Here is a 23,590-nt window from a genome sequence, read left to right as displayed (position 1 = left end):
TAACCAAGACCATGGTCTCCTTCCTGCTGGTAATGACTGTAAGTCTCTCTCCCTACAAGGGTCTGATCACCAGACTCTAGAACCTCTGTCCTGCACCCATTCTGGAAGTTGAATTGGCCAGAGTGAGATCTAATAAGGAAATTTTGAACAAGAAGACACTTCTAAAACGTCACTATAAGCTTAGGATAAAATGTGGAAGATGGGAGTCTTGTCTCTTGTTTGCTTAGGAAGTGTGCCAGCCCTGCCTTACCCGCATCCGCTTGATGCCTGCGCGGGTAACCTGCTGGCAGTCATACAACTCGAGGCGTTCCAGGCCGCGGCAGTTCTCCAGGTGCTCCAGGGCCACGTCAGTGATGAGGAGGCAATTGTCCAGTTCCAGTACCCGCAGCCTCTCGTGACCGCAGGTGCTGTTGCTCAGGTGCAGGATCCCATCATCTGTGATGAGCTCACAGTGGGACAGACTCTAGAACAAGGAGACACGCATGGATATCTGAGAGACCTGCTCTTTCCAAGGCTCCGGGCCTGGGCTGAGCAGCACCCTATAGTAGCCACTTATCACCGGAGGATTAAACACAAAATCTTGGGGTCCTGTGGCCATGGGTTTGCTGCAGCTCTTGGTGGCTGTTCTCATCTTTCCAATTATGTAAAGATGGAAATCAAATTGCAGGTGATGATACAGTTGAAGAGGACAATGTGAAAGGATCCTGAACTCACCTTTCATAAACTCCCTAATTCTCATCTACATAAAGGACCACCTACTCTGAAAAAAACAAAAACAAACCCTAAAAATTGAGTGACTCCTACACATTGAGTGAATGAGAGAAGGTCCAGGTCACGGAGTAGGAGAAGCTGGGACACAATCTTGCCATAAGTCCCACTCCCAATGCAGAGACTCCCAGCTGGAAGGGAACTCAAAACCTGGAGTTTGTCCCTGAGGAGCAAAGGGCTTGAACCCCATGTTGGGCAACCCAGCTCTTAAGATCTGTACCTGAAAGGCAAGCCCCTAAAATAGCTAGCTTTGGAAACCAACAGGCTTACATCCCCGAGACCCATGAGACTAGGAATCCCAGCAACAGCTCTTAAGGGGCTCACACATGTGGACTCACCCACCTCAGGGCCCAACCTGGACGTGGCCCATTGCAGGTGTCTGGACTTCGTATGGGAGGGTCTTGGACACTGGCCTGAGGGTCAGGCACCTGATCTGACACATTTGGGGGCATGCTGGGGTATAGGGACTGGTGGGCACCCATCTTTGTGCACCCCCTCTATCTTGCTCCAACTGGTGGATGCTTAAAAACAAAACAAAAAACCCTCTAGGCTTTTTTTTTTTATCCTTTTTCTACTTTTCTTTCTTAGTAGGCACCATCTCTACACTCTCCTCAGTCACTCCCCAGTTAGTGGGTGCCAGTTTCTCCCTCTCCCTCTGCTGTACTTGAGAACACCATTCTCTCTCAGGAAGGAACTTTTACAAGTGTCCCATGCCCTGGTTTTACATCTGATACCTTGGTTTTTGCAGCTGTTGCTAGAGGACACCTTTGCATCTCCTGGCTCTGGGGGCCAATGGGGCTTATGCTGGTGGGCCTCACAGGACTGTAACCAACAGAGAAATAGTTCTGAAATGGCCAGTATCCCCAGGGCACAGCAAGAGACAACAGGCCCAGGAATTCAGTCTGTAAAAGAGGACTAATAGCTTATTACCATGGACACTTGGGTGGCCTAATCGCTTAAGTGTCTGTCTTCGTTCAGGTCAGGATCCCAGGATCCTGGGATTGAGTTCCACATTGGGCTCCCTGCTCAGTGGGGAGTCTGCTTCCCCTCTGCTACTGCTCCTCCTGCCTGTACTTTCTCTGTTCCTTTCTGATAGATAAATAAACCTTTAAAAAAAAAATAGCTTATCATCATAGCTGCAGCCTAAGGGGCAGGCTTCAGATTAAACACATCTTAAGGGCTGGTGAGACTTACTGGAGATCTCTGGGGGTCCCCAGGATGTCTTGGAGGGGAGATTTTATAGGCATCTTGTGTCCCATTTTTACTTCTGGTGCCCCAGTCTTTGGGGCCTGCCACTCAGGGATGCTCCTTGATCACCTAGTTCTGAGAGGATGTTGAATTCCCCTCCTATAAGCACCCCAATTACAGCTATAATAGAGGAAAGAAAGTGAAGACTTTCTTTCTGTCTAAGGGACAACATGAAGTGGACTAACATTCATATCATGGGGCTCTCGAAAGGAGAAGAGAGAGAAAGCAACAGAAAAATTATTTCAAAAAATAATGGCTGAAAGCTAACCTGGGGGGAAGAACAGAATCCAGATCCAGGAAGTCTAGAGAGAGTTCTATAAATATGAACCCCAAGAGATGCACACCAAGGTAAATTATAATTAAAATGTCAAAAGTTGGGGCACCTGGGTAGCTCAGTGAGTTAAAGCCTCTGCCCTCAGCTCAGGTCATGATCCCAGGGTCCTGGGATCGAGCCCCACATCGGGCTCTCTGTTCAGCAGGGAGCCTGGTTCTTCCTCTCTCTCTCTGCCTGCCTCTCTGCCTACTTGTGATCTCTGTCTGTCAAATAAATAAACAAAATTAAAAAAAAAAAATAAAATGTCAAAAGTTAAAGAGAATCTTGAAATCAGGAAAAGAAAAACTTGTTATGTACAATCAGATTTTTTTTTGCAGAAACCACAGGGACAGAAGGCAGTGGCATGACACATTCAAAGTACTGAAAGAAAAAAACACTTTCAGTCAAGAATACTCTTAACAGTTATCATTCAGAATTGGAGTAAGAGTTTTTCAGACAAGTTAAAGCTAAAGGAGTTAATTACCTTACTAAACCAGCTTTACAAAAAATATTAAAGGGACTTTGTTGAGATGAAAATACAGGGCACTAAATAAAATGTGAAAGTATAAATCTCACTGGCAAAGGTAAATATATAGGAAAGATGTAACGGGTGAATCATTTATAGAGCTATTATTAAGGCTAAAAGGCAAAAGTAGTAAAATAAAAACAAAAACAACAACAAAACCCAAACTACAAACAAGTGATACACGAGATGAAAAGATGCAAAATGTAACATCAAAAACAAAATGGAGGAGAGAGGGAGAGTAAACACACAGAATTTTAGAATGTATTCAGATTTAAGCTGTTATAAAATAGACTGATACAAATATAAGTTGTTATATGTAAGCCTCCTGGTAACCCCAAAGTAAAAATCTATAGTAGATACACAAAAGATAAAAGAAATTAAGTGTACTACTATAAGTCATTAAACCACAAAGGAAGAGAACAAAGGAACAGAAAGGAACTACAAAACAGCCTGAAAACAATTAACATAATGGTAATAAGTACATAGCTATCAATAATTACTTTATATGTAAATGAGCCAGATTCTCCAAACAAAAGACAAAGAGTTGGGGCATGTGGCTGGCTCAGTCAGTTAAGCATCTGCTTTTGGCTCAGGTCATGATCTCAGGGTCCTGGGATCAAGCCCAGTAGCAGGCTCCCTGCTCAGTGGGGAGGGTCCTTCTCCTTCTCTTAACTTGGGCTCTCTCAAGTTCTCTGTTGCTATCTCTCTCTCAAAAATTTTTTTAAAGATTTTATTTGAAAGAGACAGGGAGAGAGGGAACACAAGCATGGGGAGTGGGAGAAGAAGCTGGTTTCCTAGTGAGCAGTAAGCCTGATGCAGGGCTTGATCTAAGACCCTGGGATCATGACCTGGGCTGAAGGCAGCCGCTTAACAGCTGAGCCACCCAGGTGTCCCTCAAACTAATAAAATCTAAAACAAAACAAAACAAGCCCCCCCCAAAACAAAAGACATAGAGTGCCTGAATGAATTAAAAAAAAAAAAGACCGATTTATACATTTATATGCTGCCTTTAAGAGACTCACTTCAGTTGCAAGGACATACACAGATTGAAAGTGAAGGGATGAAGAAAGATAGCCCATGCAAATAAACCCCCCCCAAAAGTTGGAGGTAGCCATAATTACATCAGACAAAATAAACTTTAAAACCCTATAATAACAAAGGACATTACATAATGATGTAAGGGGTCGATCCAACGAGAGCATAAATATTGGTAAATATTTATGCACCCAACATAGGATCAACCTAAAATATATAAAGCATATATCAACAGACCTAAAGTAATAGCAATCCAGTAATTAGAGGACTCTAATACCCACTTATATCAACAGTAGATCATCCAGACAATATCAGTAAGAAAACGCAAGCTGTACACAATATGATGGAACAGATGGACTCAATAGATATACACAGAACATTCTATCTAAAAGCAGAATACACATTCTTCTCAAGTGTACATGGAATATTCTCCAGACCAGATCATATGTTAGAACACATAAGAAATCTTAATATGTTTAAGATTAAAATCATTATCAAGTACTTTTCCAACCACAATAATATAAAAGTAGAAATAATTACAAGAAGAAATGTGGAAAATTCACAAATATGTGGATATTTAACACGTTACTGAACCACCAACAAATGAGTCAAAGAAGAAATCAAAAGAAAAATGTAAAAAATGTCTTGAGACAAATGAAAATAGAAATGTAAAAATCAAAATTTATGGGATGCAGCAAAAGCATTTCTAAGGCAATAGTTCATAGCAATAAAGTCCTACCTCAAGGAATGAGAAAAGTCAAATGACCTAAATTCACACCTTAAGGAACTATGGAAAGATGACAAAGCCCAAAATTAGTAGAAGGGAGGAAATAAAGATTAGAGAGGATGTGAATAAAAGAGACTAAAAAGACAGGACTGGAGGAGATTATGCTGAGTGAATTAAGTCAAGCAGAGAGTTTATTACTATATGGTTTCACTTACTTGTGGAGCATAGGGAATAACACCGTGGACATTGGGAAAAAAAGAGGAGAAGTAAGTTGGGGGAAATTGGAGGGGGTGACAAACCATGAGAGACTGTGGACTCTGAGAAACAAACTAAGGGTTTTGGAGGGGAGGGGAGTGGAGGGTTGGGTGAGCCCGGTGGTAGGTATTATGGAGGACACATATTGCATGGAGCACTGGGTATGGTATATAAACAATGAATCTTGGAACACTGGGAAAAAAAAAAAAAAGACAACTGAAAAGATCAATGAAACTAAGAGCTGGTTTATTAAAAGATAAGCAAAACTGACAAATCTTTAGTTAAACTCACCAAGAAAAACAAGATGACTCAAATAAAATCAGAAATGAAAGAAGAAAAATTATAACTGATATCACAGAAATATAACAGATCATAAGAGACTATTAAGAACAATTATATGCCAACAAATTGGACAACCTAGAAGAAACTGGTAAGTGCCTAAAAACAAAGGCCAACCAAAGCAGTAATGAAGAAATAAAAAATCTGAACATACTGATTACTAGTAAGGAGATTAAATCAGCAATCAAAAACCTCCCAACAAAGAGAAGTCCAGGACCAGATGGCTTCATTTGTGAATTCTACCAGATATTTGAAAAATTAATACCAATCATTTTCCAAGTCTTCCAAAAAAGAGGAGGGAACATTTCCAAACTCATTTTGCAAGGTAAACATTATCCTGATACTAAAACTAGACAAAGACACTACAAAAAAGAAAATTACAAACCAACATCTGATAAACACAAGCAATAACTCTCAACAAAATATTACCAAACTGAACTCAACAGTACATTAAAAGAATTCTACACCGCAATCAAGTGGAATTTTTATTTTAGGGATGCAAAGATGTTTCAACATTTTCAAAACAATCAATATGATACAGCATAAGCAAAATGAAGAACAGAAATCATATAATCACCTAAATAGATGATGTAATAGAATCTGACAAAATCAACATCCATTTGTGATTTTAAAAATGGGTAAAGAAAGGACATACCTCAACATAATAAAGACTGTATATGACAAGCTCATAGGCTAACATCATACTTAATGGTGAAAAGCTGAAAGATTCTCCTTTAAGGTGAGAAATAAGGATGCCCACTCTTGCCATCTTTATTCAACATGGTATTAAAAATCCTAGCCAGAGGAATTAGGCAAGAAAAAGAAATAAAGACATCCAAATTAGGAAGAAGTAAAACAGTCAGTATTTGCAGATGATGTGATATTATATACAGAAAACCCTAAAGAATCCACCACAAAACTGTTACAACCAATAAACAAATTCAGTAAAGGATACAAAGTTAACATATAGAAACTGGCTTCATTGCTATATGCTAATAATGAGCTATCAGAAAGACAAATTAAGGGGCGCCTGGGTGGCTCAGTGGGTTAAATCCTCTGCCTTCAGCTCAGGTCATGATCCCAGGGTCCTGGGATAGGAGCTCCGTATCAGGCTCTCTGCTAAGCGGGGAGCCTGCTTCCTCCTCTCTCTCTGCCTGCCTCTCTGCCTGCTTGTGATCTCTGTCAAATTAAAAAAAAAAAAAAAAGAAGAAAAGAAAAAAGAAAGACAAATTAAGGTGCACCTGGGTGGCTCAGTCGGTTAAGCATCTGACTCTTCATTTCAGCTGAGGTCATGGTCTCAAGGTCATTAGATTGAGCCCCATGTCTGCTTCAAATCCTCTCACTCCCTCTCCCTCTCCCCCGCCCCCACTCACATTTGCTCACTCTCTCTCTCTAGAAAGAAAAAGGAAGAAAGAAATTAAAGAAAAACAATCTCTCTTACAGTTGTATCAAAAAGAATAAAAGATCTAGAAATAACTTTAACAAGGAGATGGAAAAAACCTACACTCTGAAAACCGTAAGACATTGATGCACTTAAGATGACAGAAACAAATGAAAAGAGACTTTGTGTTCATAGATCAAAATTCAAATTGTTAGAATGTCCATACTACTCAAAGCAATCTACAGATTCAAGCAGTTTTTATCAAAATTTCAGCTGCATTTTTCATAGAAATATAGAACAATCCTGGGCAACCCTCTTGGGTCCCCTCCCTTTGGGGGAGCTTTGTACTATCGTTCAATAACTATGGCTCAATAAACTTTGTTTTGCTGCCTACCAAAGAAAATAGAGAACAATCCTAAAATGTATACAGAACCCTAAAAACCCTTATTAGCCAAAGCAATCTTAAGAAGAATAAATCTGAAGGCCATTATACTCCCTGGTTTGAAGCTATATTACGAATAATGCTATTGTAATAAAAATGTACAGTATTGGCATTAAAAACAGACACACAAATCAATGGCACAGAATAAAGAGCTCCCAAATAAGCCCACCCATAATTAATCAATTAATTTATGACAAAGGAGTCAAGAATATACAGTGGCAAAAGGACACTCCAATAAATAGTGCTTGGAAAACGATAGCCACATGCAAAAGAATGAAAGTGGACTCCTATTTTATAGTATATACAAAAATCAACTCAAATTAAAGACTTAATGTAAGACCTAAAACCATAAAAATCCTAGAAAAAAACAGGCAATACGCTCCTTGACATTGATCTTGGTAATGATTTTTTTTTTTTTGAAAGAATACTAAAAGCAAAGGCAACAGTGGGACTACATCAAACTAAAAGCTACTGCACAGCAATGGAAACCATTAACCAAATGGAAAGGCAAAAATGGGAGAAAATATTTGCAAAACATGTATCTGATACAGGACTAATATCCAAAATATAGAAATAACACATATAACCTAGTTGCAAAAAAAAAAAAAAAAAAGTGGTCAAATGTCCTGAAAAGACATTTTACCAAATATGACATACAGATGGCCAACAGACACATGGAAAGATGCTCAACAATGCTAATCACCAGGGAAATGCAAATCAAAACCACAATGAGACATCATCTCACACCTGTCAGAATGGCTTCTTACCAAAAGGTAAGAAGTGATAAATGTCAAAGACATGAAGGGAACCCTTGTGCACCACTGATGGGAATGTGAATTGGTGCAGCCACTATGGAAAACAATACGGAGGTTCCTCAAAAATTAAAAACAGAACTCTATATGATCCAGCACTTCCACTTATAGATATTTATCTGAAGAAAATGAAAACACGAATTCGAAAACAGCTGTACTCCCATGTTCACTGCTGCATTATTTACAACAGCCAAGGCATGGAAACAACCTAAGTATCTACCAATGGATGAATGGGTAATGAACATCACACACACACACACACACACACACACACACACACATAGGAATATTATTTAGCCATAAAAAAGAATGAAATCTTGCCATTTGTGACAACATGGCTGGAGAGGGCATTAAGTGAAATAAGTTAAGTAGAGAAAAATACCATATAATGTCCCTTATATGTAGAATTTTTAAAAAACAAGCAAATAACCAATCTCATAGAATACATCCTGAAACTAATATTACACTGTATGCTAACTAACTGGAATCTGAATAAAATTTGAAACATAAAAAAGGAAAACATTGGTGGCTGTCAGAGGTGGGGGGTGGTAAGTGGATGAAAAGGGTGAAGGGAGTCAAAATAAACAGATTTCCAATCACTGAATAAGTTACAGGGATATAATGAGAGGAAATCTGAAAAGTTCTTAACCTAAGAAAAATATTTTATAAATAGGGAGACAGATGTCAACTAAACTCATTCATGTTGATCAATCACCATATATACAAATATCAAATTGTTATGTTGTAAACCTGAAACTAATATAATATTTTATCAAGTATAACTCCATTGAACAAAAAGGAATCAGAGCTGGTGGTACCCAGGACTCTCTCTGAGTAGCAGTAATTCTGGAAAATTCAAACTTTAGTGCCAATGAGCCTTGGGAATAAAGGAGTAAATGCACATAAGTGCCCATCAAGGCAAAGTTAATGGGTCTTAACAGAAACTGAGCAGATCAACCACCTGCTTTCAGATGGACGGCTTTTCTGTGGAATCCTAGGGGGTCTGCCAAAGCAGGAATCCCCACACTCCCGGGCAGGGGAGCTCTAAGAATCCAATTCAATAATGAACAAAAGAATAATAGGTGGCTCAGTCAGTTAGAGACAGGTAGGTAGCAGGGTGCTGAAGAAAAGCAACCTGCTGGTATTAGATTACAGTGTGGACTGAGACCACTTACGCTGTGGATTTGCTATTATTCTGGTGATTAAGGAATAGAATCGAAGCTCACTCTTACCATGGCAACAAGTAAGCTGCTAGCTCATTTTTATTAAATTGCTATTAATTCACTTATTTATTATTAAAGACCATTTATTTTATTTTAAAGATTTATTTATTTATTTGACAGAGAGGCAGAGAGGCAGGCAGAGAGAGAGGAGGAAGCAGGCTCCCCGCTGAGCAGAGAGCCTGATGCAGGGCTCGATCCCAGGACCCTGGGATCATGACCTGAGCCGAAGGCAGAGGCTTTAACCCACTGAGCCACCCAGGTGCCCCTATTAAGGACCATTTTAAAAGTTAAAAAAAAAAAAAGATTGCAGGGGAAATTTCAGTTTACTCCATTCAGTGCAATTTCATAGCCTCCTCCACTTGAGGAGGCCAGTGCAATGAGTCTGATGTCCATGTCATTTAGAAAATTGTGCAAACAGCCATGACACAGAGACTTACTGAACACTCTTGATGGTTATAATTAAATAGACTGTGATCTGACATTACTGGTTTCTCTTGGGTATAAATAGTAAAGGCTACAGAATGTAATAAATTCAGATGAACATTGTATAGCCAAATAGCAATTCTTTTTTAAAGATTTATTTATTTATTTTAGAGAGAGTGCATGCACATGAGCAGGGGGAGGGGCAGAGAGAGGAAAGACTGCCAAGCGACTCCATGCTGAGCACAGGGCCTGATGTAGGGCTCGACCCCAGGACCCTGAGATCATGACCCAAGCCAAAACCAAGAGCTGGATGCCCAACTGACTGAGCCACCCAGGTGCCCCCCAAATGGCATTTCTGTAATTAAAGTTCTCCATATCAATAGTTTCAGATCTGACATTTTATCCAAATGCATATAAAATGCAACATTCACCCCACCATAAAAGTTCAGAGGCAAAAAGTAGTACATCAAAGTCCCATTATTCGTTCGTTCCTTCAAATATAGGAGTTCTAACTCTGTGCCAAGCCCTATGTTGCCATGGTGGGTGAGTAAAAACACACTGGTGGAACTGAGGTCTTGAAAGACATAACTATTAGGCTGAAGTTAAGGTAAGTGCTCTCAGAGTACAGAGCAGTGGAATGTGACCTGAGGAAATGACCACTAAATTGACGTCTGAAGGATGAGGAGCCAAGAAGGAGAAAGAGTGTGAAGAGTGTGTTGTGTGTAGCACCCCAGGTAGCACGTGGAGAGTGACAAGTACTGTGCATGGGAAGAAAGGAAGATGCAGATGGACTTGCAGAGGTGGAGACCAGATCACAGTTGTACAGGCCACGTAAAGGAATTTTATTTTGATCCTAAGGTCATCGGGAAGAGTTTTAAGGAGAATGAGATGTTTGTTTTTCAAAGAGACCATCATGTATTATTACATACCCACCAGAATGGCTAAAATGAAAAAGATGTTACTGGTGAGGATGTGGAGCAACTGGAACTCTCCTACATTGCAGCGTGATTTGTATATTCCTGACTGGAATGCATACATGTGTTCACCACAAGTCAGAATAATATTGGCTTTAATACCCTCAAACTGGAAACTACTCAAATAATCAGTAGTAGAAAGGATAACTAAATCATACTGTGCCCATTCCATACAGCAATGAGAATGAACAATGTTCATTTATATGTAGGAATATGGATAAACTTCACAAATATAATAGTGAAGACAGACACCAAAGAGGACACATAATTCCATTCATAGTTTATTTAGTTTATTATTTTTTTTAATTTTATTTGAGAGAAAGAGTGAGAGAAGAGCACAAGCAGTAGAGAGGCAGAGGGAGAAGCAGACTCTCCACTTAGCAGGGAACCCAATACAGGGCTCAATCCCAGAACCCCAGGGTCATGACCTGAAGACAGAAGCTTAACTGACTGAGCCTCCCAGGTACCCCTCACTCATAGTTTATAGATAATAAAGTACAAAACAAGGGCAAAACAAATCTATGGTTAGAGTTGGAAGTCACTCCCCTTGGTGATGGTGGTGGGGGGGGGATGTTTCAGTGACCCGAAAGGAGCAGCAGAAAAGGGTTGTTTGGAGTCTGGTAAGGCAGATTCTTCAGTGTGTTGTGTGTAGCACCCCAGGTAGCACGTGGAGAGTGACAAGTACTGTGCACTGATATATACACCTATAATAACTGCTCTTATCTGCATTTATATTTTATTTCAGTAAAAAATTAAAACTGAAAGATAAACCACCCTGGAGTGCCTGGCTGGCTCAGTCGGAAAAGCATATGACTTGTGATCTTAGGATCATGAATTTGAGCCCCACATTGGGTGTAGAGATTACTGAAAAATTAATCAATTTATTATTTTTAAAAAAGGAAAAAAAAAGATAAGTCACTCTGACTGCCAGATTATTCAGAATGTAAATGTGGATGTAGTTGAGCAAATAGACTACTACAATCTTTGAGGCAAGGAAATGCCTGCCAATTTTGGACCTGATGAGTTCTGGTGGAGAAGACAAGTATACGGGTGTGAGGTATTTCTGCAAAGTGGAAAAAAAAAAATCAAGAAAGCCTGATAGTGGATACAAGAAATAAGCAGCTGAGTACAAATTAGAGGGAAGGGAACCTAGAAGGAAAAAGAAATTCTGTCAGACCTTGGAGCTTGAATGATTCCTCTTTGAGCAACATGGGAAATGTTTCTTCTCATGAATCCAATCACAACATATGATTCTACATGAAATAGTACTTATGTAATCAATTACTGCTGTTCATTTGTTTTTAGCTTTGGAATTGTTTGTGGATAAAGCCAGGACGTTGTTTAAATTAAGAAACAGAATTTGAGGGGCAGCTGGGTGGTGCAGTCAGTTGGGTGTCCAGGGTCATGAGATCTAGCCCATGTCGGGCTCCGTGTTCAGTGTGGACTCTAACTGGGACTCTCTCCCACACCCTCTGTCCTTCTCTTTCTAAAATCAATAAATAAATTCCTAAAAAAACAAACCAGAATTTGGAAAGAAAATCTAATTAAATTTTTTTAAAAATAGAAGTTAATTATTTACAATAAAGTATAACCAGAAACAAAGTGTATATGTATCGATATTACTTACATACACACATATATGAATATACACACATATAACCATGCAGATTAGAGGAAGATGATGGAGATGGTGTCAGAGTACCAACTTCATTGTTTTAAAACAGGGAAATTGAGGAATCAAAACGTTAACAGTTGCATCTGGGACCAAGGAGACAGATGCTTTCATATTAATTGAAAAGCTTCTATATTGGCATAGGTAAGTGTTTATATAATTTAAAAACTGGTTTAATTTAAGGATAATCAGAGGGGCAAACATGTCAAACAAGCTTGACGTGTTCCGTGAGTTCCTAGGAAAATCTGCCAATATGGTTCACAGAGCAGAGGGACTTTTAGTTTATGCTAATAAAGAGTCAATAGTCAAAGCCATCTGCCACTCATTGTTTATATATTATCTCATTTATGCTTCACAGCCTCCCTACGGAGTAGGTATTATGATTGCCATTTTACAGACGAGGAAATCAAGACTCAAAGAAGTTGAAACTTGCCCATTAAAATAAGCTCAGGCTAGCCTTAATAAGCCTTTCCCCTCTCCTGCATTATTTTGCCTACCCCTGGTATCCTATGGATTTAAGGCTGTTTTTATTTCCTCATCTGTTTATGGCAGGTGTGTTAGGAGGAAAGGATACTTCAGAAAAACAAGTTTGCCACTGTTAGGCATTGTCTATCTACAGACTAATTAGGAGAGCCACATTCTGGAAGTGCTTATACTAGCATTCCAGAGAAGGCAGAAGTGGTGGTGGGGGAGGTGGCAAATATGCCCAGCAGGGAGTACAACTGCCTTTAAAGGCAAAACAGCAGTTGTCTTTTGCTGGGAGAAGGGCGGGTGGGGGGGAGAAAATCTCTCAATCTCACATAGAATTTCTCTAAAAGGAACAGACATTGGTCACAGAGATTATCCCTGAGGGGGCAGGTGGGGAAATAGGGTAACTGGGGGTTTTAAATGAGATAGGGGATTTTTCTCTTGTATTCTTGGCACTTAAAAAAATACCTTGAACTTTTTCTTTTGAATTTTATCAATTTTTTTTTGCTTTAATTGATATGATCATTAATTTTTCTTCTGTAGCCTGTTAACATGGTGGATTGCACTGATTCATTTTCAAATATTAAACTAGACTTGTGTCCCTGGAATAAACCCTGCTTGGTCAGGGTGTATAATTATTTTTATATATTGCTGAATTCTATTTGCTAATATTTTAAGGGCATTTGCTTCTATATTTATGAGGGATACTGTCTGTAGTTTTGTCTCTTGGTACTATTATTACCTAGGTTTTATATCAGGTTATTATTGGCCTCATATGAGTTGTGAAGTACTCTGTCACCTATTTTCTGGAAGAAATTGTGTAGTTGGCTTCAATGTTTGATAGAACTCTTCAGTGAAACCATCTGGAGATTTCTGTTTTGGCAGTTTAAAAATTATAAATCAATTACTTTAGTACTAACAAGCTATTCAAATGATGTTTTATAATGAATGAGCTGTGCTGGTCTGTGCTTTTAAATGTGCTGGAAGTGGTCAAATGGATTTACGTGGAGGTGTTCCTAGTATTCCCTTATCATCCTTTAATGTCTTCACGGCTTGTGATGGTACAGGTCTCAGTCTGTTCCTGCTGCTGTAACAAAATGCTACAGAGAGGCTGGCTTATAAACCACAGAAATTTCTCTCTCACGGTTTGGAGGCTGGAAGTCCCAGATCATGGTGCAGGCAGATGTGATGTGATGGCTGGAGACGGCCCCCTTCCTGGTTTGCAGCCAATGCCTTCTCGCTGTACACTCCTCCAGGGGTGGATGCAGGGAAGGATCCATCTGGAGCCTCTTTTATAAGAGCATTTAACCCATTCATGAGGAAGTTCTGAACCTGGTCGCCTCCCCAAGATCCTAAGACCATCCTGTTGGGGGGTAGGATTCAACATATGAATTTTGGGGGGACACAAACATTCAGACCATAGCACCCCTGTTTCATTCTCATTACTGGTAATGTATCATTTCTTCATCAGTCTTGCTAGAGGTCTGTTTCAAAGAACAAGCTTTTGTTTTGCTGGTTTTTTCTATTGTTCTTCATTTTTTACTTTCATTGATTTCTATTATTATTTTTAGCACATTCTTTCTTTTCTTTATTTTGGATTTATTTTGTTCTTCTTTTTCTGGTTTCATCTGGGTGGGAGTTTAAGATTATCAAGACTTTCCTTATTTGTCTTCAAGTTTACTTATTTATCTCAAGTAATCTCTACACCCAGTGTGGGTGCTAGTATAAATTTGAACTCACAACCCTGAAATCAAGAGTCATGTGCTTTACCAACTGAGCAAAAAGACACCCCAACACTTTCTTTATTTTCAGTGTAATCATTTAATGCCATACATCTCCCTTTTAGCACTGCTTTAATGCATCCAACATATTTTGATATGTTCTATTTTAATTTTCATTTAGTTGAACTTTTAAAAAATTGTGCTTAGGGTGCTGTTTTCCAGAGTGGCTGTGACAGTTTGCATTCCCTTAACGGTATTAAGTTCTCTATAGTTGCTGAGTTTCTGTCTGGTTGTTCTATCACCTGTTGAGAGAAGAATACTGATGTGTCCAACTATAATTGTGATCTTCTGTTTCTATCAGTTTTTGCTTCACATAATTTGCAACTCTGTTGTTTGATGTATATACATTAAAAATGGCATTATCTTTTTTTTTTTTTTTTTAAGATTTTATCTGTTTGAGAAGGAGAGAAAGAGAGAGCATGGTGGGGGTTAGGGATAAAGGAAGAGGGAGAAGTAGACTCCAGGGTGAGCAGGGAGCCTGACTCAGGGCTCGATCCCAGGACCCTGAGATCATGACCTGAGCCAAAGGCAGATGCTTAAATGACTGAGCCACCCTGGAACCCCATCATTTTGGTGGATTGACTCTTTTATCTCTATGTCATAACCTTCTCTCTCCCTGGTAATTCTCCTTGCTCTGAAGTTTCCTGAATCTAGTAATAATATAACCATTCCTGCTTTCTTTTGTTTATAAAGTTTCTTTTGGGAGCACCAGTGGCTCAGTCAGTTAAGAGTTTGCCTTTGGCCTGGGTCATGATGCTGGGGTTCTGAAATCAAGCCCCACAGACTCCCTGCCCAGTGGGGTGTCTGCTTCTCCCTCTCCCTTTGTCTCTCCCCACTGCTTGTGCTCTCTTGCATACACTCTCTCAAATAGATAAAATCTTAAAAAAAAAAAAAAGTTTCTTTTTTATATCTTTTTCTTTTACTTTAGCCAACCTATAGTATCACATTCGAAGTAAATTTCTTACAGCTTATACTTGGATCATGTTATTTTATCCATTCGGACAGTATCTGCCTTTTAATTGGTATGTTAATTAAGACCATTTATATTGGGGCACCTGGGTGGCTCAGTCCATTAAGTGTCTGCCTTCGGCTCAGGTCATGATCCTGGAGTCCTGGGATCAAGTGCCACACCTAGCTCTCTGCTCAGTGGAGAGTCTGCTTCTCCCGGTCCGTCTGCCTGCTGCTCTGCCTAATTGTGCTCTATATCACTCTCAAATAAATAAATAAAATCTGTAAAAAAAAAAAAAATCATTTATATTTAATGATATGCTTGGGCTTAAGTCTGACCCTCTACTCCCTATTCTTTCAGATCTTCATTTCTCTGCCTGCCCATGAGTCTCTGAAACATTTTTTGTAGATTTCCATTTTGATTTACCTATTTTTCCATTTTTATTTATCTATTGTATTTGAGTGTCTTTCTTTTGTAGACTTCTTAGTGGTTGCTCTAGGTATTATATTATGTAACCATAACTTATCACCACGTACTGGCATCAATATTTTATAGGTTGAGTTAAATATGAAAACTTGATCTCCCTTTTTAAAAATTTTCATTTTTAAATTAACATATAATGTATTATTTGTTTCAGGGGTACAGGTCTGTGATTCATCAGTCTTACACAATTCACAGCGCTCACCATGGCAATACCCTCCCCAATGTCCATCACACAGCCACCCCATTCCTCCCACCCCCTTCCACTCTATCAACCCTTAGTTTCTTTCCTGAGATTAAGAGTCTCTTATGGTTTGTCTTCCTCTCTGGTTTTGTCTTTTTTCATTTCCCCCTCCCTTCCCATATGATCCTCTGTTGTTTCTCAAATTCCTCATATCAGTGAGACCATATGATAACTATCTTTCTCTGATTGACTTATTTTGCTTAGCATAATAGCTTCTACTCCCAACTATGTTGTTGCAAATGGCAAGATTTCACTTTTTTGATGGCTACATAATATTCCACCGTGTGTGTGTGTGTGTGTGTGTGTGTGTGTGTATACATATACCACATCTTTATCCATTCACCAATTTTTTTTTTTTTTTTTTTAAAAGATTTTATTTATTTATTTGTCAGAGAGAGAGCGAGCGAGAGCAAGCACAGGCAGACAGAGTGGAAGGCAGAGTCAGAGGGAGAAGCAGGCTCCCTGCGGAGCAAGGAGCCCGATGTGGGACTCGATCCCAGGACGCCGGGATCATGACCTGAGCCGAAGGCAGCTGCTTAACCAACTGAGCCACCCAGGCGTCCCTCCATTCACCAATTGATGGACATCTAGGTTCTTTCCATAGTTTGGCTATTGTGGACATTGCTGCTATAAACATCTGGGTGCACATGTCCCCTCAGATCACTACATTTGTATCTTTGGGGCAAATACCCAGTAGCACAATTGCTGGGTCATAGGGTATCTCTATTTTCAATTTTTTGAGGAATCTCCTGTTTTCCAGAGTGGCTACACTAGCTTGCATTCCCACCAACAATGTAGGAGGGGTCCCCTTTCTCTTCATCCTCGCCAATATCTGTCAATTCCTGACTTGTTAATTTTAGCCATTCTAACTGGTGTGAGGTGGTATCTCATTGAGGTTTTGATTTGTCTTTCCCTGATGCCAACTGATGTGGAGCACTTTTTCATGTGTCTATTGGCCATCTGGATGTCTTCTTTGCAGAAATGTCTGCTCATGTCTTTTGCCCATTTCTTGATTGTATTATTTGTTCTTTGGGTGTTGAGCTTGATAAGTTCTTTATATATTTTGGATACTAGCCCTTTATCTGATAGGTTATTTGCAAATATCTTCTCTCATTCTATCAGTGTCTTTTGGTTTTGTTGACTGTTTCCTTTGCTGTGCAAAAGGTTTTGATCTTGATGAAGTCTCAATAGTTCATTTTTACACTTGTTTACTTTGCCTTTGGTGATATATCCAAGAAGAAATTGCTGTGGCTGAGGCTGAAAAGGTTGCCGCCTGTGTTTTCCTCAAGGATTTTGATGGATTCCTGTCTCACACTTAGGTCTTTCATCCATTTTGAGTTTACTCTTTTGTGTGGTATAAGGAAATGGTCCAGTTTCATTCTTTTGCATGTGGCTGTCTGATTTTCCCAACATCATTTGTGGAAGAGACTTTTTTCCACTGGACATTCTCTCCTGCTTTGTTGAAGACTAGTTGACCATAGAGTTGAGGGTCCATTTCTGGGCTCTCTGTTCCACTGATCTGTGTGTCTGTTTTTGTGCCAGTGCCATACTGTCTTGATGATTACAGCTTTGTAGTACAGCTTTAAGTCCGGAATTGTGATGACACCAGCTTTGGTTTTCTTTTTTAACATTCCTCTGGCTACTTGGGGTCTTTTCTGGTTCCATACAAATTTTAGGATTATTTGTTCCACTTCTGTGAAAAAAGTTGATGGTATTTTTGACAGGGAGTGCATTAAATGTGTAGATTGCTTTAGGTAGCATATACATTTTCACAATATTTGTTCTTCCAATCCATGAGCATGGAATGTTTTTCCATTTCTTTGTGTCTTCATCAATTTCATTCATGAGTATTCTATAGATTTCTGAGTACCGATTCTTTGCCTCTTTGGTTAGATTTTTCCTAGGTATCTTATGGTTTTGGGTGCAACTGTAAATGAGATTGACTCCTTAATTTCTCTTTCTTCTGTCTTGCTGTCGGTGTATAGAAATGCAACTGATTTATATCCTGCCACGTTACTGAATTCCTGTATGAGTTCTAGCAGTTTTGGGGTAGAGTCTTTTGGGTTTTCCACATATAGTATCATATCATCTGCAAACAGTGCAAGTTAAACTTTTTCTTTGCCAATTCCGATGCCTTTCATTACTTTTTGTTGTCTGATTACTGAGGCTAGGACTTCCAGTACTATGTTGAATAGTACTAGCAGTGGTGATAGTGGACAGCCCTGCCGTGTTCCTCACCTTAGGGGAAAAGCTCTCAGTTTTTCCCCATTCAGAATGATATTTGTTGTGGGTTTTTCATAGATGACTTTTTTGATATTGAGGTATGTGCCCTCTTTCCCTACAATGTGAAGAGTTTTAATCAAGAACGGAAACGGTACTTTGTCAAATGCTTTTTCTGCATCTATTGAGAGTATCATATGGTTCTTGTTCTTTCTTTTATTAATGTGGTATACCATACTGATTTGCAGATAAAGAACCAATCTTGTAGCCCAGGAATAAGTCCTACTTGGTTGTGGTGAATAATCCTTTTTAATGTACTCTTGGATCCTTTAGCTAGTATTTTGGTGAGCATTTTTGCATCTGTGTTCATCAGGGATATTGGTCTATAATTCTCCTTTTTGATGGGGTTGTTGTCTGGTTTTGGGATCAAGATAATGCTGGCCTCACAAAATAAGTTTGGAAGTTTCCCTTCCATTTCTACTTTTTGCAACAGTTTCAGGAGAAAGGTATTAATTTTTCCTTAAATGTCTGGAAGAATTCCCCTGGGAAGCTGCCTGGCCCTGGGCTCTTGTTTGTTAGGAGATTTTTGATGACTGCTTCAATCTCCTTACTGGTTATGGGTCTGTTCAGGTTTTTTATTTCTTCCTGGTTCAGTTTTGGTAGTTTCTAGGTCTCTAGGAATGCATCCATTTCTTCCAGATTGTTTAATTTGTTGGCATATAGTTGCTCATAATATGTTCTTATAATTGTATTTCTTTGGTGTTGGTTGTGATCTCTCCTCTTTCATTCATGATTTTATTCGTTGGGGTCCTTTCTCTTTTCTTTTTGACAAGTTTGGGCAGGAGCTTATCAATCTCGTTAATTTTTTCAAAGAACCAGCTTCTATTTCATTGATTTGTTCTATTATTCTTTTGGTTCCTATTTCATTGATTTCTGCTCTAATTTGTATTATTTCTCTTCTTCTGCTGGGTTTAGCTTTATTTGCTGTTCTTTCTCCAGCTCCTTTAGGTGTGAGGTTCAGTTGTGTATTTGAGACCTTTCTTGTTTCTTAAGAAAAGTTTGTATTGCTGTCTACCTTCCTCTATGGACCACCTTTGCTGCATCCCATAGATTTTGAACTGTTGTGTTTTCATTTTCATTTTTTTCCATGAATTTTAAAAATTCTTCTTTAATTGCCCGTTGACCCCTTCATTCTTTAGCCTCCACATATTTGAGTTCTTTCCAACTTGCCTCTTGTGATTGAGTTCTAGCTTCAGAGCATTGTGTTCTGAAAATATGCAGGGAATGATCCTGATCTTTTGGTACTGGTTGAGACTTGATTTGTGACCCACAATGTGTTCTATTCTGGAGAATGTTCCATATTCTGGAGAATATTCCATGAGCACTAGAGAAGAATGTGTATTCTATTGCTTTGGGATGGAAACTTCTGAATATATCTGTGATCTCCATCTGGTCCACTGTGTCATTTAAAGCCCTTTTTTCCTTGCTGATCTTCCGCTTAGATGATCTCTCCATTTCAGTGAAGGGGTTGTTAACGTCCCCAGTATTATTGTCTTATTGTTGATATGGTTCTTTGATTGTTATTAATTGGCTGCTCCTCTGTTAGGGGCATATAAATATTTACAACTGTTAGATTTTCTTGTTGGATAGACCCTTTAAGTATTGGTATAGTGTCCTTCCTTACCTCTTATTATAGTCTTTGGCTTAAAATCTAATTTGCCTGATATAAGGATTGCCACCCCATTTTCTTTTTATGTTCATTAGCAAGGTAAATCATTTACCACCCCCTCACTTTAAATCTGGAGGTGTCTTTGGGTCTATAATGAGTCTCTTACAGACAGTATATCAATGAGTCTTGTTTTTTTATCCAATCTGATGCCCTGTGTCTTTTGATTGGGGCGTTTATCCCATTTACATTCAAGGTAACTATTTAAAGATATGAATTTAGTCCCAATGTATTGCCTAGAAGGTTACTGCTACTGTATATTGTTCCTGTTCCTTTCTAGTCTATGTTACCTTTAGTCTCTCTCTTTGCTTAGAGAACTCCTTTCAATATTTCTTATAGGGCTGGTTTGGTGATGGCAAATTCTTTTAGTTTCTGTTTGCCCTGATTTACCTCCATTTAAAAAGTCCTTTCACCCATCCTCATTATATATATATATATACATATCTGTATATATATATACACACACATATATATATATATATATATATATATATATATATATATATATATTTTAAGTGAACTCTATGCCCAATGTGGGGCTTGCACTCACAACCCTAAGATCAAGAGTTGCACGCACCACTGAGTCAGCCAGGTACCCCTACAATATGCTGTCTTAATTACTTCCTCTATATACCCTGAGAACCATACCAATGTCATAATTTTTGCTTCATCAAATAAAACTTAGAAAACTCAGAGGAAAAATGTTTATTTATACATTTTTCCTGTTCTTTCCATTTTTCTTTCTTCCTAATGTCTTGGGATCTTTTTTTTTTTTTTTCATTTCTATTTTTTCTTTAAAACTTCTAATTGTGGGAAAAACCACATAACTTAAAATTTATCATCTTTACCATTTTAAAGTATACAGTTCAATAGTGTTAATGTATCTTACATTATTGTGCAATGGATCTTCCGAACTTTTTCATTTTGCAAAATTGAAACTCTATACCCATTAAAAAGCACTCCCCATGTCCCTGCCTCTGGCCCCTTGCAACCACCATTTTGTTTCTATGAATTTGACTACTGTAATACCCTCATATAACTGTTATACAGTAATTTTTTTTTTTTTTAGATTTTACTGTGCTAAAAGTACATGTGCTCTATCCTTCCAATACATTTTAAGTGTATGTTATTTTTGACTATAGGTACAATATTTTACAGAAGTTCTTTAGATCTTATTCATCTTACTCAACAAAAGCTTTACGCCAGTTGATAACTCCCCACACTCCCCAGTAACCACCTATCCAGACTTTGATTTTATAAATTTGACTATTTTAGATACTTCCTATAAATGGAATCATGCAGTACTTGTCTTTCTGTGCCTGGCTTATTTCACCTAGCATAATGTCTTGGTTCATCCATGTTGTCATATATTGCAGAATTTCCTTCTCTTTGAGGTTGAATGGTATTCCATGTACGGAATACATTTTATGTATCAGTTCATCTGAGGATGAACATTTAGGTTGTTTCCATATCTTAGCTGTTATGAATAGTGCTACAGTGAAAATGAGAGTGCTAATCTCCCTTCAAGGTGTTGATTTAAATTCTTGAAAACCTACTGACCATATACACATGGATTAATTTCTGGGCTCTCTATTCTGCTCCACTGGTCTACATGTGGTGTTTGTACCAGTACCATATCGTTGTGATTACAACACCTTCAAAATATAACTTGAAATTAGGAAGTGTGATGCCTCCAGCTTTGTTCCTTCTCAGGACTAGCTATTCAGAATCTTCTGTGGCTCCATATGAATTGTAGCATCACTCTATTTCTGTAAAAAATATTTTTGAAATTTTGATAGGTACTGCAATAAATCTGTAGATTGCTTTGGGTAGTATGGGCATTTTTAAAAAAAGATTTTATTTATTTATTTGACAGACAGAGTTCACAAGTGGGCAGAGAAGCAGACAGAGAGAGAGGAGGAAGCAGGCTCTCTGCTGAGCAGACAGCCCAATGTGGGGCTTGATCCCAGGACCTTGGGATCACGACTTGAGCCGAAGATAGAGGCTTTAACCCACTGAGCCACTCAGGCGCCCCAGTATGGGCATTTTAATAATATTAACACCTCTAATCCAGGAACATGGGATGTCCTTCCACTTATTTCACTTCTTTCATCAGTGTTTTGTGGTTTTCAGTATACAAGTCCTTCATCTCCTTAGTTAAGTTTATTCTTTTTTTTTTTAAGATTTTTATTTGTTTATTTGACAGATCACAAGTAGGCAGAGAGGCAAGCAGAGAGAGAGAGAGGAGGAAGCAGGCTCCCCACTGAGTAGAGAGCCCAATGTGGGGCTCGATTCCAGGACCCTGGGATCATGACCTGAGCCGAAGGCAGAGGCTTTAACCCACTGAGCCACCCAGGTGGCCCAGTTAAGTTTATTCTTAAGTATTTACTTTTTTAAAAAGATTTTTTTATTTATTTGACAGAGAGAGAGTGTGTGCAAGCACAAGCAGGGTGAATGGCAGGTAGAGAGAGAAGGAGAAGCAGGCTCCCCACTGAGCAGAGAGCCTACCCTGGGGCTTAATCCTAGGACCATGGGGTCATGACCTGAGTGGAAGGCAGACACTAACTGAGCCACCCAGATGACTGTATTTTATTCTTTTTGATGTTAGTAAACTGAATTTTTCCTAATCCCCTTTTTGAATAGTCCATTATTATTGTATAAAAATGCAACCAAATCTTGTATGTTAATTTTGTATCCTGCAACTTCAATGAATTTATTTACTAGTTCTTTAAGTTTTCAAAATGGACTCTTTGGGATTTTCTACTCTTAACAACCAAGTTGTTTGCAAACAAGGATAAATTTACTTCTCTCTTTCCAATGTGGATGTCTTTTATCTCTTTTTATTATCTAATCTGTCTGACTAGGACTTCTAGTACTATGTTAAATACAAATGGTGCAAGTGGGCACCCTTGTCTCATTCTTGATCTTCTTTTCCTAGTTTGTTGAGAGTTTTTATAATGCAAAGGTGTAGAATTTCATCAAATTTTTTTAAATAAAGATTTTTATTTATTTGACAGAGAGAGAGAGAGGTGGGACACAAGCAGGGGCAGTGGGAGAGGGAGAAGCAGACTTCCTGCTGAGTAGGGAACCCAATGTGGGGCTCGATCCCAGGACCCTGGGATCATGACCTGAACCAAAGGCAGACGCTTATCAACTGAGCTACCCAGACACCCCTCATCAAATGCTTTATATGCATCTGCTGAGATGATCTTGTGATTTTACCTTTTATTCCATTGATGTGCTGTTGGATTCAGTTTGCTGGTAAATTACTGAGCATGTACCCATCTATATTCATGAGGGGTACTGACCAATCATTTTCTTTCCTAGTGGTGTCTTTGTCTGGTTTTGGTACCAAAATAATGCTGGCCTATAAAATGAGTTTGGAAGTGTTCTTACTGTTTCAATTTTTTGGTAAAAATCTGAGAAGGGCTGGTACTAATTCCTCTTTAAATGTTTGGTAGAATTCACCAGAGAAGCTATCTGGTCCCAGACTTGTCTTCATTAGGGGGTTCTTGATGACTTTTTTAACCCCCATACTGGTTATGTGTCTGATTAGGATTCCCATTTTTCCATGATTTACTTTT

General features: G+C 38.7%; 1 protein-coding gene across 7 annotated transcripts in view; it reads right to left on the bottom strand.

Moving 5' to 3' along the window:
• The window catches only part of FBXL2 (F-box and leucine rich repeat protein 2), a 155,067-nt gene that overhangs the window by 1,349 nt on the left and 130,128 nt on the right, over positions 1–23,590 (bottom strand). For 3 of the 7 annotated variants that reach the window (XM_059162209.1, XM_059162208.1, XM_059162215.1), the window contains one exon: positions 251–463. In XM_059162209.1, coding sequence (XP_059018192.1) covers positions 251–463 — 213 coding nt within the window. The other 4 variants (XM_059162212.1, XM_059162210.1, XM_059162211.1 and 1 more) reach the window with 4 other exon arrangements.

The sequence above is a fragment of the Mustela lutreola genome, chromosome 2, assembly GCF_030435805.1.
Source record: "Mustela lutreola isolate mMusLut2 chromosome 2, mMusLut2.pri, whole genome shotgun sequence".
NCBI lineage: Eukaryota > Metazoa > Chordata > Mammalia > Carnivora > Mustelidae > Mustela > Mustela lutreola.
The sequence above is the reverse complement of the archived record's forward strand: the minus strand, read 5'-3'. Positions and strand labels throughout refer to the sequence as shown.